General features: G+C 38.1%; 1 protein-coding gene across 1 annotated transcript in view; it reads right to left on the reverse strand.

Annotated features, from left to right (window-relative positions):
* The window catches only part of C4H1orf87 (chromosome 4 C1orf87 homolog), an 81,161-nt gene that overhangs the window by 13,450 nt on the left and 46,675 nt on the right, over positions 1 to 21,036 (reverse strand). The window contains exons 7-8 of the mRNA XM_021679942.1: positions 17,143 to 17,240; positions 4,178 to 4,242 (exon numbers count right to left, since the gene is read on the reverse strand). Of these exons, the coding sequence (XP_021535617.1) occupies positions 4,178 to 4,242; positions 17,143 to 17,240 (163 nt within the window). The remainder of the gene's footprint in view (positions 1 to 4,177; positions 4,243 to 17,142; positions 17,241 to 21,036) is intronic.

Consider the following 21,036-nt stretch of genomic DNA (forward strand, 5'->3'; position numbering starts at 1 on the left):
GTCTAAGCTCTTTTGTATTTGTCTTCATTGGGAGTTCATAGCACTTCTTGGATCTGTGGCTTGAGATCTTTTATCACTTTTGGAAATTTCTCAGTCATAATTGCTTTAAAGACTGCTTCAGCTCTATTCTCTTCCTCCTATCTTTCTGTGACTTCATTAGATGTATACTGGATATTCTTGCCATTTCCTATATGTCTCATACACTTTTTTTGGTATGTTCTATCCTCATTGTTCCTCATGCTTCAATCTGGATATTCCCTACTGAACTATATTCAGGATTAGTTCACTAATCCTCTCTTCAGCTGCACTCAACCTCCTGTTCAACTGATATAGTGAGTTTTTTAAATTTAGTTTTTATATTTTTCAGTTCTAGATATTCTATATATCTAGAGGGAGGAGTGTTTGGTGCATTCAGGCAAATTCTATATAGAATTTACATAAATTCTATATAAATTCAAATGGCTTGCTGAAATTCTCCATCTTATCCATTTTCTTAAACATATTAATTACAGTTATTTGAAAATTCATGTCCTGTTTTGTATCATTCCTGATTATTTTTAACTGAATGCTGGACATATTGTATAAATAATTCTCAAGATTTTATATGATGTTAACTTCTTCCAGAGGGTTTTTTCCCCTTTTCTTTCTGGTATTCAATTTGAATTCCAAATAATATCTTTTAAAGAGATGTTGTTTTGTATTTTATCTAGTCTTCTAGTTGATCTTGCCAAGAGGTTTGGTTTGCTGTAAACTAGTCCATTCTAGACCTTAGCCTAAGTCACAGATACTAAGTATTTATGTGACTATCGTGTGTACATTAAAAAAACAAGTTCATAGGATTCTTGGGGGTCCAAATGAGATAAAGTTTGTGATACAAGGCAGTATATATAAAAATGAGTCATGTTAATAGGTTATTATAGAATCTTTGAGTGAAAACAGGCCCCAGGAATGAAAAAATTCACAATTCTTCACACCCAAAAGGAGTAGCTGCCTTTAGTTTCTTATAATGTACCTCCTTTCAAGAAAACAGGCAAATAAAATGCCCCCTCTCAGGGCCTAGGAGCACTTAATCATCATAGCTCCAACAATACAGAAATAGGAAGAGATCAAGGCATTAACTTTCTCAGTAAGCAACAGGCTATCACAACAACAATGCAACAAAAGTATCGCCAAAGTCCTGTTTTGCACTGTGGAGTGCAATATTGCCTAAAAAACTTTGTCTGTCATACCTGTAATCACCCTATCAGAGCAATAGAGCAGGTATTTTTTTTTTAATTTCATATTTTCGGTTCATTTTAGAGATGAGAAAAATGAGTCCAAGAGAAGTAAAATAAGTGTTCCAATATAAGGTGGTTATTTAGTTGCAAAAGTGAGACTTTGACTCATCTTTTTATACACTTTTCTATGTCATCCATTATGGGTTGAATTCTGTCCCCCCCAAATTCATATGTTGAGGCCCTAACCCCTAGTATCTCAGAATGTGACTGTATTTGGAGACAGGTCATTTAAAGAGGTGATTCAGTTCAATTGAAGTCATTAAAATGAGGATACCAATCTTCACCATGACTGGTGTTCTTATGAGGCCAAAAATTTGGGCACACAAAGAGACACCAGGGATGTCCATGCACTGATAAAAGACCATGTGAGGACACAGTGAGAAAGAGGCCATCTTCAAGCCAAGGAGAGAAAGGCCTCAGAAGAAACCAAACTTGCTGACACTGGGACTTTGAACTTTTAGTCTCCAGAACTATGAGAAAATAAACATCTGTTGTTTAAGCCACTCTAGCAAACGAATGCATCAAGTGACCTGGATTTATATTAGAAGAGAAAGAGAAAGTATTTGGTTTAGACATTTGTCGTGATCACCTTTTGATGTCCTTGTTTTGTCTTTTCAACAAAGCTGAGTTCTCTGAAGTTATAGATGAAATCATGAAAAATGAACCCTCGCTTTTTATCACCCTATTGTCTTCTAGCACATCCCTTCTATCTCTTTTCTATAATGCTGGGCTGGGGAGCTACAACTACATTTCCCAGATACCCTGGCCCACTGGCTTCTGGCTAAATTCCAGAAACGGGAGGTGCTTGGAGGGAGATTAGACTGTGGGGAGAGTAGAAGTACTCTCTTCTTGTTTTTGGAGTTTGTTAGTATCTGTCCAGCATCAGGGGAGCGCTACTGCTGTTGCTAAGATTTGAGCTGTCAGAGAAGCCTCCTGGATCTCACTCTTGGGTCTGAAGGAGACTCCTGAAGTGTTTTTCAACATTCTCAGCACAAGTCAAATGTGAAAATTCAAAATTTAGAATAGCCACAGGACAGACATCCCATTCAGTAGGTGCAACATTGACCACATGGTGTTCTGTCAGAAATCCAAGCACCAGCCCCCTTTGTGAAACACTGAGTTTCAAATTACATGGTGTAACCCACTATGTGGCATCTCCTTCAAAATTCTTTCTCTAGCTGCTTGGCATATTCTTGGCGATCCTAGAATCAACTATGTAGTAGCACTCGCCAAGATTCTGCTAATAATACACCTTTCACTATGTTCCCTCAGCCCTAAGGATGAGAGCTGCTTCCTGTAACTCCTAAGCTCTGGGTTACCTCAACTGTCATGGGTTGAATTGTGTCTTCGAACATAGCTGCCACTGGCACCTGTTAATGTGACCTTATTTGGAAGCAAGATCTTTTTATATGTAATCAAGTTAAGATGATGTCATTCTGGGTTAGGGAGAGCCCTAAATCCAATGAATAGTGGTGGCTTTATATGAAAAAGGAGATACAGAGACACAAAAGAGACAGAGTTGGAAGAAGGCCATGTGAAGACAGAGGCAGACAGTGGAATTAAGCAACCATAAGCCAAGGAATGCCTGGAGCCACCAGAAGCTGGAAGAGGTAAGGAAGAACTCTTTCTTAGAGCCTTCAGAAGGAGCATGGCCCTGCTGACACCTTGGTTTCTGACGTCTAGTCTCTAGAACTGTGAGAACTATTCTCTGTCTGTTATTTTAAGCCACCCAGTTTGTGGCATTTTGTTATGGCGGCCCTAAGGAAAGGAATACACACACCATCCTCTTTTTGCTCTTTCAGTCTAATGCTTGTGCAACCAGTCCCCCGATCCTCTGTTGTAAATTCCCTGTTCGAAATACCCAGTAAGGTTTTTGTTCTGCTGAAATGCAAACAGAGATGCCACCCCTCCTCTCAGACTTTCAGTACCTTATATTTTGATCCAAAAGATAATCAGTAAATGGTTGATGAATGTAGTAAATAGAGAAATTGCAACAGCAGATTAGTATCAATGCATATTTTTTCACCTGTCATATTTAAAACTTGCTAATTGCTAAATATTTTGCCCAAATTAATCTTTATAATTTCACTTAATAATATGTCTTGGAAATCTTCCTGTATCAAGGCCAGCCATGTTATTTTACAGCTGCATACTTTATCATTTGGATATACTGTAATTTAATTGTCCCTGAAGGATTTCTCATTGTTTCCATTCTTATTTTTGATTTTTTTTTAAAGATTTTATTTATTTATTTTGAGAGAGAGAATGAGAGAGAGCACATGAGAGGGGGGAGGGTCAGAGGGAGAAGCAAACTCCCCGCTGAGCAGGGAGCCCGACGCGGGACTCAATCCAGGGACTCCAGAATCATGACCTGAGCCGAAGGCAGTCGCCCAACCAACTGAGCCACCCAGGTGCCCCCTTATTTTTAATTTTTTAAAAAGTTTATTTCCGTTTTTAGAGGCATTTACCAAAAAATGCTACACTAAACTTTTATTTTGTTTTATTTTATTTTACTTTAATTTTATTTTTTTGGTGAGATGCCAGTAGGGTAATTACCTAGCTGTAGCATTCCTAGATATAAGGGACTGTACAACTGAAGTTCTAATAAATAATGTCCACTTCTTCTATAAGTGCTGCATTCATCTGAAAGGGCTCTCACTAGAGACTGCTTCATGATATAATACAACTTGGAGAATTATGCCTTTAATGAGCCCACTGGCCTAAAAGAATAGCCAGTAAGACAATTCTGACTCTTACTTTTTCTGCACTGCTGAGCCATTTACATTTCTGAGAGCAATGAGATAAAACCCAACAAGCAAACCACCGGAGCAAAGCAGCAGAGTCAATAGTAGTTCTGAGAAATGGGAGGTCTCTCAAGGAACAAAATCGCAAAAACTCACCTGTAGGCAAATCATGTGACAAATCAGAAGAAACTTTGCTCAACAATTCAACAAAATTCTGCCATCTGTGCAAGAAAGGGAAACAGAGTATTGGTGATCAATGTAGAAAGCTCTGGAAGAATGTGCAATAAAGGTCGAAGTTTCTATTGATAGTGATATTGAAGGAGCTTTTTTTTTTTTTGGTAGCTGAAGGAATTTTTATTTTTATTTTATTTTTTTTATTATGTTATGTTAATCACCATCCACAATAGCCAAACTATGGAAAGAGCCAAGATGTCCATCGACAGATGGGATAAAGAAGATGTGGTATATATACACAATTGAATATTATGCAGCCATCAAAAGGAATGAAATCTTGCCATTTGCAATGACGTGGATGGAACTGGAGGGTATTATGCTGAAGGAGCTTTTTGATACCTGTATCATTCAGGGTATAATTCAGGAAACAGAAACTACTTTAGAGGTCTCTATTAGAACAGGGCTTTAATATAGGAAATTAGGTGCCTACACAATTATTGCAGGGGTTAGTAGAATGGAGGTTGGCATCTGCTGCTAGGCTCAGGATTAGTTCTCACCAGTTCTGGAGACCAGTAAACTGCAGGAAATTCTGACTGACATCTCAGTTGTCCCTGACTATGAGGTTGGTGACTAGGCAGTACAAAATGTGTTCTGGCCACTGCAAAAACTGATGCGTGCCAGGGTCTGGAGTTGCTACTACTTCAGGAAAAAAAAAAAAAACTTAAAATAACCCCCCCCCCCCCCCCCCCCCCACACCTTCCGCCTTTCAAATCACACGCAATTGCATCTCACTGATGGAGCTTAAATCAGTTCCAGAACCTTGGTGTCAAGGGAGTTAGAAATGTTTTTTTGTAGCTTTCCCAAGAATGGGAAGTATTTCAATACAGGAAAAAACATAGGAGGGGATATAGAAATGGGTTCTGAATGCAAATAGACAATATTTAATGAAATCCCCAAGCAGCAACTGCATTAAACAATGTATGTACGTGGGACAGTCAGAGAGTCATTGAAGGCTTACTTGTACTTTAGGAACACTTTGGTAGTGAAAATCACCTCTATTTGCTTGCCTGACATCTATCCTCCATTTATATACAAATATGTTCTTCCCTGGGATGATGGACTATAATCAATGCCCCATAGCCTACCCTGGTCAATGTTGTGACTCACCTTGTCTAATGAATCTCTATTTATCACTTTCTCCACCCATCCCTCCTTATTTTCCTCCCTCTCTCCCATTCCATGTCTCTGTATCTCTCATTAATTTTTGGTTCTGGTTCTTCCCAAAGTTTTATTTTCCCCCAGTTTTGTGTATAACTCCATATCCTTTCAAAATATTTCTTTTTGCTTATGTTAACAAAAGGCAGTTTCTGTTGCTAGCAACCAAACTGCAACTGATCAGTATTGTTATCTCCTCCTTGCCCATCAGAAGTCAAGCAACTATAAAGCCCAAGTTGTGAGATATAGAAGCCCTGGATTTTCTAGAAGAGTTCTAATGTCATGTGATTTTACTCTTTAAATAAAAATGATTCATTGTTTTGCTTATACCTCATAAAACTTTTCCTATGCATGACATCTCAAGTCAGAAAATTTCTTTGGTTGGTATGGAAATATGGCCTCCGGAGCTTCATGTCAGTTTGGGCACAAGAATAGATAAGGTGTAGGTATGCAGAATCATAAGCCTGATAAGCTGATGACTCTATCAGCTGCTGAAGGGATACACAGGGAAAAGAAAGTTGGAAAAGCAGCACTGTTGAGAAATATCAATAATCATGCAAAGGTCTGATATTAGCACAGATCTGAAAGAGCTGCAGTGGAAGCCAACTCCTGTCTTCGATGCTTGCTGCAATTCTGTCCTCTTAGGAGGTCCAGGCTTATGCCTGCAGTATCTTCTGACCCTTAGAAAAACAGCCACAACAACACAACAACAAAAATCTAGATCCATCAATGGTTCCATATTGCATAACATTTATTTTTCAGAGCTGTTAGGAGTTATCAAATATGAGATAAGGCATCTGGACTAACAGCACCAGAAACTCTTCTGTTCCTTCTTGAATAGTACCGATAGTAGGGGGAGGAGACTGTGAAAAAATTTTGTTAAGTATTGAGCCTGGACACTGCCTGATTTAAATGGTATATAGGACTTATGTGACCAATGAAATCCTTGAGATCCTTCTAATTAATTTTTTTTCTTTCTCCCATATTCTTTATATTACCCTAGGACCTTCGAAGAGCCAGTAACAATTTAAATGTGAGAATGGGTTCCAGTTACCATAACAGGCACTATAAATCTAATCACAGAAGCAAGTGCCAAACTCCCAGTGTTGAGTCAGAGAGTTCAGGACTGGAGGACAAGGTCTGTGAGCCTGATTTTAGATTCAGGCAGATCTGAGTTCAAATTCTAACTTCCACTAGGTTATTAAGTTAAAATGACCTTTAGTAAGCGTTCTGAGTACTTTGTGTGCATTATCTCATTTAATCGTGACAACCATCCTATGAAACATGTAAATGTGTTGCCCAAGGACACACTGATCAATGGGGTAGCTAGATTTAAACTCTGGCTGTTTGACTCCAAATCCTGCATGCTCAACCATTGTATTATATGGCCTTACACGTGAATGTAATATCATTTGATTTCAGTTACATTTTTTCCCATGAACACAGCTCCAGTGTCTTCTGATATTCATTATTGCAGAAGTTTGAGGTCAGTCTGATTTGGGTTCATTTAAAATTAATGTTTTCCTTCCTTTGCTTTGGTTTAGTTTTATTTTGGTTTTGGCCTGCATCCTCAAGTAATTTTCTTTGTCTCTGTAAACACAAAACTTTTGTCGGGATAGACATGGATACATTTTTTTTCTTCATTCAGCTTGGTCATACTGAGTCCTTTTGATCTGTACACAGAGGGTTTTTTCTTTTTTCCCAACTCTGCAAAGTTTTTTCAGTTGTGGCTTTTGTTGTTAGCTCTTGTTCCATTTTTTCTAGTTTCTTCTTCCACAATGTCAAGGCCTCTTAGGTTCAATTTCTATTCTTCCTCTTCTATGTCTACTATCCTCTCTCATTTTCTTCTCTGTTTTTCTTTTTTAGATTTTGTGGAAACCTCACAAGTTTGACATTCTAATAGATTTTCTCTAATGTTATTTTTACTTTTTATTGATTCCTGGTTACCTCTTTTATTTTTGTAAATAATATTTTCTTGGAGGGTGCCTGGGTTTCTCAGTCGGTTAAGTGTCTGACTCTTGGTTTCCGCTCAGGTCCCTATCTCAGGATCATAGGATTGAGCCCCACATTGGGCTCCACACGGAGCATGGAGTCTGTTTAAGATTCTCTCTCCCTTCCCTTTGCCCCTCCCCCCACCACTCACACTTGCTCCCTCTCTCAAAAAATTAATATTTTATTGGAGTACAACCACAGCCATTTGTTAGTGTTGTTTGTCGCTGCTTTCAGGCTACAGTGACATAGTTGGGTAGTGGAAATAGACTGTACACCCACAAAGCCCAAAACATTTACTATTAGGCCCTTTATAGAAAAAGTTTGTTGACAGAAAAATTTAATACAAATATCTTAATATCATCGAATATCTAGCAATAATCAGACTTCCTTGATTGTCTCATAATTTTTATTGAGATATAATTGATATGTAATATTAGTTTCAGGTATACAACATAATGATTCAATATATGTATATATAGAGAAGTGATCCCAATTAGTCTAGTTAACGTACATCAGCACACATAGTTACGATACTGATTACCCCTTAATTTGGCTTATAGAAGCTTCCGTTTCTTGAAATTGTCCGTGTTTTACTAAGTTTTTTCTAATTTCTTCTGTTCCCTTTAGTGCTTTCTGAATTTCATTTTACTAGCTTATTATGCTTATTACTTTCCAGTTGGTTTCAATAGAGGACATGGCTCCATAAGGCCTACAGAGAACACCAATGGCTTTCTAAAGGTTTCCTAGTTTTTAGAGTAGATCATTTTTAAAAATTTGCTGCTATTTGGAGTCTGCAGGATTGTCACTGCCTCTCCATGTTCTGCAGTATTTTTTTAAAATTAGGCCTCATATTTGGGGTTTTCTCTATTCACCGTCAAATGAGGAACTGTTCACATTCTGCACACCCAACAGATGAGTTGCATAGACTTCCCTTGGCCCTATTTACTGCTCATTTAGCCCTACAGTCAAGGAATGAGTGACAAGCCTCACTGATGCCTGGTGGCCCTTCAGTGGGACCACCTCAGAGATGGGTTGCGTATCAGACATGAAATGAGCATGTATGTCATCATTGATACACTCAGCATATACAAATACCAGGATCTCCCTCCCTCTGCTGCAACCCACATGACTTTATTACCAGGAATTATGCCTCATCAAATGCAGACATCACACCTAGGTTTGCCCCTGCCCACCCCAACTTTCTGCTCCGTCATTCTTGGAAGTTGAGCTTTCTGCATAGGTACAGAAAAGCAGCGTGTGGGTAAGCCTATGTGTGTGTAGCCTTGGGTGGGGATGGACACAGGCTAACAGTATTCAGGCAGCTACAGAAACCAGTGCCTCTGTCATTTTCTAGTGGGTTAAGACTGGGGGCCTCCAAATCAAGGGGAAGTCTGATGAAAGGATGAGAGATCTTCTGTCAGCTGTACTTCTCACAGGTAGACAGGGCAAAGCATGGGTGCCAACTCACTGATTTTCCCAGATTCCATTTACTTATAGTTAGTGGATATTCCTTCTAGATTTTGACACTAGAGTGCTTATTAGTTTTTGCTACTGGTGCGGTTTTTGCGTCTTTACTCATTGGAATTTTAATCACGGATTGATAAGTGGATAACGTTTTATACAGTAAGTGGATGACATTTTATACAATAAGTCATTTTATACAGTAAGTCTTATATATTAAAAAAAATGAAACAAAAGCCTAAACATACCAAACATACAAAAGATGGGCTATTTCATAGAAACACCCTGGTAATCTTGATGAAGTTAATTATAGGTGACATGTTTCTATATGAGCATACAGGCTTAAACCAAAAGTGTGCTGGTGCTTACTTCCCAAGCCCATTGCCTTTCTCCAGCTTGTGAAATGTATGCTCCAGCCATAACCAATAGTTCATAGTTCTCCAAACTTGCGACGCTTGCTTCTTTGTCTTGGCACATACTGCTCTTTTTCCCTCTGAGACACTCTTCTCCTTCTCTTATCTGGTTAGTCCCTACAAGTTCCCCCAAGCTCAGCTTAAATGTAGACTAGAATAGCGCTGAGGTGCCAGCTCTATTCAGACTTATAGAATCAAAGATTAAGTCCCATGATCTGAAGCATTTAATCATTATAGCCATTCCCTTAAGGATCCTATAATCTCCTTCACCTGAGAGGGTACAGAATATGCTAGAAGGAGGAGGCAGGTAGGCTGTCATAACAAAATACCATAGACTGGGGGTTAAAGAACAGAAATTTATTTTCTATGGTTTGGAAAGCTAGAATTCCAAAATCAAGGTGTCAGCAGGTTTGGCTTCTTCTGAGGCTTCTGTCATTGGCTTGTAGATGGCCACTTTCTCACTGCGTCCTCACATGGTCTTTTCTCTGTGTTAGCCCATCCTTGGTGTTTCCGTTTCCAAATTTCCTCTTCTTGTAAGGATACCAGTCAGATTGGATTAGGGCCCACCCTAACGGCCTCATTTTATTTAACTCAATTGCCTCTTTAAAGGCTTTATCTCCAAACAGGGTCATAGTGTAAGGTACCGGAGGTTAGGGCTTCAACATATGAGTTTGGGGAGATATAATTCAGCCCATAACAGAAACAAAGATTCAAAGAAGCCCAACTTTTGGGACAATTTATTTAAGGTCTCTGAATCTCAGTTTACTCATTTGTGAAGTGGGTATAAAAACATAAATCGTGGGGCTATTGGGAGAATAAAATGAGATAAGCCATGTAAAGCATTTAGTCCCATGCCTGGGGCATATTAGGTGCCACCTGCATGGATCCCTTACAGCCTCAAGTCGGGAGGTTATTTTGGTTATGTTATTTAGCTCAGCTACTGGGATGCTCATTCCACCCCACCATCTTCCTTTGTGTTCACCTTCTCGATCGTGGACCCTGCATTGTATTCTTGCCTTCCAGTTAACTGTGAGAAGCACAACCGTTCCCTGATTCATAGGCAATAAACTCTCAAATCCATACAAAAGAATTCTTTTTTCCATTTGCAGATGAGGAAATTAAGGTTAAGGGCAATTAGTTACTTGCCCAACTTCCCAAAGCTAGGGCGTTTCAGAGCTTTCTATCTAGGCCTGTATGATTCCAGAGCTCTTGCTGCCTTTCCCCAAGGACAGGGGCTAAAGGGCTAGGGGAGGTGCTCAACCAGTGATAAGAAGTTACCTCCTGGGCTGGGCCCTGGGCTTCTTTGGATCAAGCCTTTCCCTGGAACTTAAGAGCCTCCTTGCTTTTGTATCTGTATCTCACACCTCTCCCGGGTCTTAGGGGAGAGGACAGGAGCTACTGAGCTCCTCAAATCCAGACTGCTCAGCACCAAGCCCAAGGGTGGAGCCAGACATGGAACTCGGTGGGTTTGCCTAAAGCCCCTTGCTTAGTCACTATCCTAGAAGCTTCTGAATTTCCTAGGACTTGTACAAGAGTCTTCATGGTTTATTGAGAGTGAAGACTCTGAAGATAGAGAGCCTGCTTTTGACTCAGCCTGATTGATGAATTCATTTATCAGTTACCTATTGGTTTTACCCTCTCTGTGCCTTAGTTTCCTCTTTTGCAAAAGAGTAGTACCTACCTCCAGAGGCACTTACAAGGACTAAAAGACTTAATGTTTATAAAACACTTAAGAGTATTGCCTGTAATATAGTAAGCAATATGTAAATGTTGACTCTTAATAATAATAATAATAATAATGCTATTATTATTAGTCTCACCCCATATGGATATGGACTTCTGCAAGAAAAGACGAAATTAATGATCTCTTAAAAGCCAGGTCCAGTTCCCAAGACCCAGCCGATGGGCAGATCATAACATGTCTCTAATTGCTCACAGTCTACCAATTTTCCTTATTCCCATTTACAAGTAATTGTGGAATCGGACACCTCATGTTTACTTTAGCTCCTAAAATCCTATGAGTGTTCCTGGGATTATCAAACTAGTCCTTTTCAACCTAATTGCACTCTTCATAATGGGCCAGATATGTATGATAAGTCCTACTTGTGGCTGTGTCAATTGCTGCATTCTATTTACGCAGCTTCCAGAGCAGCTTCATTATTTATCCCCTCCCCCAACACAATTTGGCTTGTGTGCCTGTGTTTTAAACTGGGTTTGAAGCATTTAATTTTGCCAATACAATTTTAGGGTATTAGTTTGCCTCCTGTTCTCTCTCTGCCCTCGTTAATTACCATTTATTGCAAAGTCACACAGAAACATTAAATGCTAATTCTGACTTACGTGTTCCTGGCCAAGAACGAGGGTAATAATTTCCATCCAACACAACCTGAACTCATTTTACATAAGGGTGATTCAGAGTAGAGATTTGAAATCGTAATCAAGTCTTTCTCAAAATCGCCTTACCCTAGCAGACATTCACTAATGTCTCTGCTAATTGGTAGGCAAATGACAAAAACCAAAATCTCAGTGTTAAAAAAAAAAACAAAACGCAAAAAACAACAACTTTGTAACAGCGTTCATGAAATTGCTCCTCTCATCAGCTCTTGCAACGTGACAGTTTAAGAAGGGAACACAACTCATTTTATTTGGTTAGATGGGGCTAATCCTACATCACCATAATCCCTCCTGATGTTTTATTGATTCTAAAGGACATTTAATCAGGAAGCAGCTCAGCACTAGAATCCTGCTAATTAGCAAGCAGCCACATTCCAAATGGGTTCCCAATTGAACAGCAGATTAATGGACAGTATGTACTAAAATAATGATTCGTGCATTCAGCTCCTAAAATGTGTGTCTAAATTGCATCTTTAATCTCTTAAGGATATAGGTTTGTATACAAAGCCCTTAACGGAATGGTTTTAATTCAACAGAAGAAGCTTTAGCCAATGACTGTTTAAGGATGAAACAGGTTTATCACTTATAAATGCAATTCTTCACTGGTTCTCATGGTTTGATGTCCTTGAACATTCAAAGGTCAAAGACAGGTGAATAAAGAAACCACTGTGCTTCTCTGATATGCACATAAAACAGTGGGAAATTGAGAATTTTGATATACATAACCTAACCTCATTTGCTTCCCAATCACTCTTATTCTCATATCTGTTTCCTGGAATCTTGGTTCCAGACCCCATCTTTTAATCAAGTATACTATATACCAGGTATAATGTGAGCTCTGATACTTGCATTTTCTCCATTTTTATCGGTGGCTTTTTGGGACTCCCAATTTTAGATTATTGGTTTTCTACTTGGCTCTTAGCCCACTTTTCTGCTTTTGCTGTTTAACCATCTCCCTCCCCCTTACCCAAACACCCCCAGGGTTTTACAAGGGAAACTCCTGTGTCCTGAAGCTGATCTGGTAGAAATTCATTGGCTAGGCTCAACCTCCTTCCATCATTTATTTATCAATCGATGTTCGCCTGTAACCTTTACCATTCTTTGCTTTTCTGTATTACTCTTATCATCATGTGATATATGTCACATATTCCAGCTTGTTTATTGTTTCTCTTCCCCTTTAGAATACAAGCTTCATGGGAGAGGAGACTATTCCATTCATATCTGTATCCCCAGTGATTAGAGTAGTGCTTGGTATACAGAGGAGCTCGATAAATATTTGTTAACTAAATTAATAACTGGATTAATCAAATGTTTACTGTGTGACTATCATGTGCCAAGTACTGGCCTATAAGATATTGGGGATATAATGTGAGGGAAACAGTCATATTCCCTGCCAGCATGGAGATGACTATCTAGACATTAAAGTAACAAATCACACAAATAAATGTATAATTACAAACGATGATAAGTTTTAGGAAAGAAAATAGCTGAGTGCTAAGAGAGAGTATAGCACAAGGAACCTGATTTTGATGAGGTCTTTAGGAATGGCCTTCCTCAATTTGACCATGAGAGGGACTAGTCAGAATTTGCAAATCTGCATACATCCCTGAGAGTATTTTGAGACTCTACCCCTTCCTTAGTTCAGTTCAATTTCATAAATATTTATTGAATTCTAATATGTGCCAGGCAGTGCTCTAGACACAGGATACATCAATGAGTAAAACAAAGACTCGGCCTGCCCCCTGGCAGTATAGCTTATAGTCTATCAGAGATTGACAAATAACAACAATAAACATCATACATCAGCAAATCACAAAATACATTAGAAGTTGGTAAGTGTGTAGAAGAAAGCAGAAGGAAAGCCGGTTAAGAGGAAGAGGGGCTGAGAGACTACAGATTTAACTAGGGTGGTTAGTGTAAGCCTCATGAACAAGGTGACATTTGAGTAAAAAATAAAATAAAGAAGATGAGAGAGTTAACATGGGAAAAAATGTTTTAAGTAGAGGAAACATTCAGAGGTTAGTTGCTAAGGTGGATATGTGTGTGGTATGTGTGAGAAAGACAAGGATTACAGTGTAACTGGAACAGAATGAGCAAAGGAAGTTGTAGATGGAGCCAGAGAAGTAGTGGGGGAGCAGATTAGGTAGAACTCTTTATAAGGACTTGGATGTTTTTTTCTTTTTTTTCCTTCTCTGAGTGAAATAAGATTCTCTTACAGTTTCATGAGCAAAACAATGACATAAACTGTTCTAGGTTTTAATAGATCACTGTAGCTATGGTACTGAGGATAAACTAGGGGCAAGGGAGAAGTCTAGTTCAGTTAGGAGGCTATTATACTAATCCAGGAGAAAGACAATGGTAGCTTGAATGAAGTGTAGTTAAGTAACAATAGAGGTGGTGAGAAGTGACCAGATTCTGGTCTTCTATTCTGAAGATAGAGTTGATTCACTAATAAATTTTTGATGGATTGAATAGGAAAGGTGAGAAATAGAGAACAGCTAAGAATTACAGGTATGTTGTGTTTTCATTTTAATTCAGTTCAAAATATTTTCTAATTTCCCTTTTCTGTCTTACCATAGGTTATTTAGAAGTGTGTTGTTCAGTTTCATAATGTTTGGAGATTTCCAGTATTTTTGTTTGTTTGCTTTTAATTTCTAATTTAATTCTGTTGTGGTCAGAAAACATATTTTATATGATTTCATCATTTTAAACTTACTGAGACTTGTTTTATGGCTCAGAATATGGTTTATCTTTTAAATAGTTCATATATGATTAAAAAGAATTTGTATTATGCTATTGTATGGAGTGTTCTGTAATTGCTACTTATATCAAGTTATTTGATCATTTTTTCAATTTTTTATATTATTACTGCTTTTCTATCTCCTTATTCTATCAATTACTGACAAAGAGATATTATATTCTCCAACTGCAATTGTGAATTTATCTATTTCTCCTTTAAGTTTTATGTTTTTGCTTCATGTAAATTAAAGCTATATTATTAAGGACATGAACATTTAGGTTTGTTATATTCTCTTGGTGAATTGACTTTTTGGCATCCCTTGCTTTGTAATCCACTTTGTCTGACCTTAATGTAACCAAGCCAGCTTTCATTTCATTAGAGTTAGCATGGTATATCATTTCCATCCTTTTACTTTTAGTATGTCTTATGTCCTTATATTTTAAATGGGTTCATTGTAGACAGTTGAGTCTTGCTTTTTTAATGAAATCTGAAAGTCACTGCCTTTTAATTGGTGCATTTGGATCATTAATACTTAATGTAATTCTTTATATGGTTGGGTTTAAATCTAACACCTTGATATTTATTTCCTATTTGTCTTGTTTCTTGTTTCCTTTTCCTCTTTTTAATCTTTTATTATTTAAATATGCTATGCTTCCTTTTTATCTTTTAAATTAGCGCTTTAACTCATTATATTCTTCCTTCAAACAAAATTATAATACTTAATTGATGTATTAGCATGGCCGATAAGAAGAACCTTATCAAGTACATTTTCATTTCCCCCTTGCAGCTGTGTATGCTACTGCCAAATGTTGCACTTATGTTATGAACCTCACAGTGCATTATTCTTATTTTTGCTTTAAACAGTAAATTTTCTTTGGAAGAGTTTTTTAAATAAGAAATGTATCTTTTATTCATCCATACATTCACTATTTCTAGTATTTTCATTTTTTGTGTAGATCCAAAATGATCGTTTTCCTCGGCCTGAGGACTTTTAATATTTGTGGTACTGCTCCGATGGTTATGAATTCTCTCATCTCCATTTTATCTTTGTTTTAAAGTCTATTTTGTCTGATGTGATTATAGCTCCCCCAGCTTTCTTTTGGTTTCCATTTGCATAGAATATCTTTTTCCATCCCTTCACTTTCAGTCTGCGCGTTATCCTTCCATCTGAATTGAGTCCCTTATGGGCAGTATATAGATACATCTTGTTTCTCTCTTATCCATTCATTCACTCTTTATCTTTTGATTGGAGAATTTAGTCCATTTACATTTAAAATAATTATGGATAGGTATGTACTTATTGCCATTTTGTTCATTGCCTTCTGGTTGTTTTGTAATTCCTCTGTTTCTTTATCTTTTGTTATCTTCCCTTTGTGGTTTAATGACTTTCTTTAGTGATATGTGTAGATTTCTTTCTCACTATCTTTTGTGTATTTGTGGTTACCATGAGGCTTACATATAACAGCTTACATTTATAACAGTCTATTTTAAGTTGATCTGAACTATTCCCAACCCTTGTGCAAGACCTAAAAATTTTTCTGTCTCTTTCTTTTGTTCTCCCCCTCCCCCACCTTGGGTAATTTCCTCAAATGGATACATTAACCAGCACTCAAGAGCAACTCTTTAGAATCTCCAGAGGGGACTCTCTGGGGATCTCTCTTCTCCACTACTCTGTACTGTGCCTTCTAGCCTCCTATGCCTTGACCTCCAAATGCCATCTCTTTAACTGAAGAAGAATTCAGGGCTCTGGATTTCCTCTTCTTGTTCAGTAAGCTTAGCTTACCTCATTTATTTTTCTTTCTTTAGGAATCACTGTTCTGTGCTGCCTGGTGTCAAATGTCTGAAAACCATTGTTTCATATATTCTGTCCTGTTGTTTAGTTGTTTGACTCTTGATAGTCTATAATGGTTGGAATTTGAAGTTTCCTGCTTTGTCTTTCAATGACCAAGAAGACTCTGTCGTTAATATAAGCAAACATTCCTTAAGTATCTTTAGTAATGAAATTGATTACTTCAGCGGTGCCTGGGTGGCTCAGTCGGTTGAGCGTCTGACTCTTGATTTCAGCTCAGGTCATGATCTCAGGGTCATGAGATCAAGCCCTGCATCAGGCTTCATGCTCAGTGGGAAGTCTGCTTGAGATTCTCTCTCTTCCTCCCCCTCTGCCCCTCCCCCACTCATGTGTGTGCTGTCTCTCAAATAAATACATCTTTAAAAAAAAGAAATTGGGGGCTGGGAGGGATGGGGTGGCTGGGTGATAGACATTGGGGAGGGTATGTGCTATGGTGAGTGCTGTGAATTGTGTAAGACTGTTGAATCACAGACCTGTACCTCTGAAACAAATAATACATTTATGTTAAAAAAAAAAAAAAGAAGAAGATAGCGGGAAGGGAAAAATGATGGGGGGGAAATCGGAGGGGGAGACAAACCATGAGAGACTATGGACTCTGAGAAACAAACTGAGGGTTCTAGAGGGGAGGGGGGTGGGGAGATGGGTCAGCCTAGTGATGGGTATTAAAGAGGGCACGTACTGAATGGAGCACTGGGTGTTATACGCAAACAATGAATCATGGAACACTACATCAAAAACTAATGATGTAATGTATGGTGATTAACATAACATAATAAAAAAAATTAAAAAAATAAATTGATTGTTTCACACATAAAACTTCTAAAGACAGATCTCAGTGTTTGGTATCCTAATAGAGGACTATGTGAATAAAAAATCAACTTACTTTATTTCACCATGGTAACCCAAATCTTGATGGTTTAGCAATGTTTCCAGGAGACTCAAAGTTAGATATAATCCATGCTTTCCACATATAGCCCTGACCTGCAAAGTAAGAAAGGATTTGGGGTTTCATTATAATGAAGTTAAGATTTGAATTTTAGCTAACATAACACTGTATGTTAACTATACTGGAACTAAAATGTAAAAAATTAAAATAAAAATAAATTTTTATTTGATTGATGCAGAGGTATATTTCATTGCTCGAAGCCAATGAACTTTGAAATGTTGATCTTAAATTTTTGCCAGCAATGGAATGGGTGGTCAAGGCCTAGAAGTTATACATACTTATTATACAGGTAAATTGCAAAACATTTTTGTGTATTTCCTTTGATTTATAAAACAAGCTTGATGTATTAGCATGGCCAATATTGCTATCTGCATTTCATATAGGACAAAACCAAGACTTAGATTAAGTCACTTCCTTGATGTTACACAGTTCATAAATGATGGAACTTAGTCTAGAAACCAGATGTCCAATAAATTTTTGTTGGATCAATGAATAAAGTGTCATTGTAGTTTCCCAGATATTTAATATTTTCTGAGTCTAGCTGACAAATCAGTTCAGTTCTCAGGTTGGTGGGTGGGTGACACTTAGATTCAAACATGTCAGACTTTTAGGGATATGATAGCATGTTTTGTGTGTTTAGCATATATATATACATGTATATATATATATATATATATATTTAGAGACAGAGGGAGAGCATAGACACGTGGGGGTTGGAGGGGCAGAGGAAGTGGGGGAGGGGGGGAGGGAGAGAGGGAATCTTAAGCAGGCTCCATGTGGAGCCTCATGTGGGGCTTGAGCTCATAACCCTGAGATCATGACCTGAGCCAAAATCAAGAGTTGGACACTTAACCAACTGAGCCACCCAGGTACCCCTAGCATAATGTTTAAACATAGACTTTGGAATGAAACAGGATTTATTTTGGACACTAGATCTGTTGTCTGTGATCTGGGTGACCTGTCTGTGCCCAATGTTTTATCTACTGAATAAGACTAGTATTTTCTAATTCCTAGAGTTCTGTGAGGGTTACATGAGAAAATAAGCAGTTAGAATAATGCCTCGCTTTTAGTACACATTTGATTAATATTTGTTGAAATGAAGAGATGAAGAAAGGAGAGAGAGGAAAGAGGGATGAGAGGAGATGATAGGAAGGGAGAGAAGGGGAGAGAGAAAACAAGAAAAGGAGAAAGAAGGGAAGAAGGTGTGGAAGGAAGGAAAGAAGAAAGGAAGGGAGGGAGGAAGGAAAGGGAGGGAGGAAGGAAGGAAGGAAAGGGTAAAGAAAAAGATGTCTAATTTGTGTTTGGACTGAACAGTAGCTACTATTATTACTTTGAGAGGAAGTTCAGTATAGTGATTGTATTATGCATGTTTTTTTACTCTGATGATTTGACATCCAGGGCTGTGCTGACCCTGGAGTGATTGCCCCTCCCAGGGCTAGCCAATTCCTAGAGAGGGTAAAGGACTGGCTTTAAAGTGTGTTTTTCTTTCATATGCAAACCAACCTCCTTTTTATGGCAGGGGAGGGCTCTCACCCTGGGGCCACTATTTCCCTTCCCTTATTGCCCCAGGGTCAAACACTAGGCACCTAGGGATAGCCCCTATGCCCCAGAGCTCACTGAAATTATCCAAACTAACCAATCCTAAACCTGCTTACCCTGCCTTGTCCATTCCACCATAAGGGCTCCTGCCCACATTTTCCCCTTATCCCCTCTGCCTCCTGACTAGCCCTGCTGCTTCTGGAAGAGTCTGTGTGGGTGTGCCATGCTCCCTTGCCTTGGAAACTGTGTTTAACAAGCTATCTCTTCCGTGGCAATCATCTCCTGATCTGTTGGTCTGAACATAGCTGAATAATGTATAAAACCTAGATTTTAAAACAGTGACAAAAAACTAATCTTTGTTTATCTTTATGTAAGGAAACAAACAACCAATCTAGGTTCAAAACTTGTACATGTTACTTCCTAGGTATAGAGGAGTCCTGTCAGCGATGCTTAACAGAGGAAAAAAGATCATCAGTTTGGAACATACAAAACTGAGTAGGAGTTTACCAGAAGAGTAAGGGGTCAGGGAAAATTCCAGGCAGAAGAAAATCATGTGTGATTAATGGATTAGAAAGAGTATGGTGCTTTTTAGAAACTGCATATATTTTGACATTATCCACTCTACTATAGTTTTATACCCTTTTCCTGGCTGGGCAGTAATGATCTGGTCACTAGAGCTTCTCTACAAGACACGGGATTACTGAGGGCTTCAGCTGTGTTTCATTCATTTTTCAATCACCATTTGTTTAGCACCGTGTTGAAAAATGAAGTATCAATAATTATTGAACAAATAAATACGTAGATGAACAAGGAATTGAATGAAAGAGTTGAAGACAGTAAAGAGTAGAGTGTGTATGGGCAGAGATTGGCAAAAATAAATTTAGAGAGGTAGAAATTAGTCACATTATGCCATTTTACTCCTTAAATAAGAATTGAATTATGTTCATGATTACAGCATATTAATATATTTTTAAACATCAGTGTAAGAGGTTGTTCTAAAAACAGTTCATTTACTTCTGGCAACACTGAGTTTTGCTCTAGGCTAAAATGAATAGCAGATTAGAAACAGTACATCAGGGTTCCTAGAAGCAGATTGATTGATGGCTGCTAAGAGCTGACAGTTATAAAGGAGCAAAAAAAACATCTACCAGAAAATTCTGGCAACTTAGTGTTATTCAGGATTATTACTAAAATTGTTTAAAGCTTGAATATTCATAATGATGACCCTTGTTCAAAAAGAAAACATTTCATTATGTGTAGTTTCTTCTGTTTAGTAAGGAAATGTTTTTTAATCAAATGTAAATAAAATGTCTATGTTATTTAGAAAATGACATGTGAAATAAATATTCATTTCCCCTAAATGCTCCTTGAAAGAGTGGCACACAGATGCTCTCTCAACTTCCTCTCTTCCCACTTAAGGCTCCATTTGCATTTTACCCCATCACTGTACTTAAACTGTATTTGCCAAGTCACTGGTAACTTCCATGGTTTGAAATTGCATGAGTACTTTTCAGTCCCAATTATTGGTCTCTTCACAGCATGTAACATGACTGATCATGCCATCCTTCTATAAATCTCTTTTTTGGCTTTCTTGACCACTCCCATGCCTCTTGTGATTATTTTTAGTCTCCTTTGTTGGCTTCTCTTCTTCTACAGTGTCCTCCTCTACTTTCCCTTCTCACTTTCCATTGTGTCCTTGGGAAACCCTAACTACTCCCGTGGCTTCAACTGTATATCGAAGACCTTTAAATCATTATTTAGCTTTAATCTCTCAACCCAGAACAATGTATTGAAAACTGAGCTCCTCATCCCATCCTCCACCCCTCCAAAGCTACTCCTTGTCTCTTTTCTATCACAGAGAATGGTACCACCACTCACCAAGTTGCCAAGGCCAGAACCTTGGGAGTCATTTTTGATTCTCCCTAATTCAGGGCCCATATCTAGTTAGTCACCAAGACCTACTTTCCTACCTCCTTAATATCTCTATCTCTCCTGTTAACTGGCCTGGTTTAAAGCCTCCTAATTTCTTGCTTGATTATTGGAATAGCCTTCTAAAGGGTCTCTTTACCTCTAATTCTTCATATTCCATTAGACTGCTTTTTTAAAATTTCAAATTTGATCATATCATTCACTGTTTAATATCTTTTGATGATCCCTTTGGGTCTTCAGGGTAAAGTTTAGCTCCTTAGAAAGACCCTTCATAAACTGGCTCCTATTTTCCATTCTAACATCAACTTGGGCAGCATCTCCCACCATCCCCAGCCACCACACACCCACTATATTCTGTCTATA

Source organism: Neomonachus schauinslandi, chromosome 4 (genome assembly GCF_002201575.2).
Source record: "Neomonachus schauinslandi chromosome 4, ASM220157v2, whole genome shotgun sequence".
In the NCBI taxonomy this organism is placed as follows: Eukaryota; Metazoa; Chordata; class Mammalia; order Carnivora; family Phocidae; genus Neomonachus; species Neomonachus schauinslandi.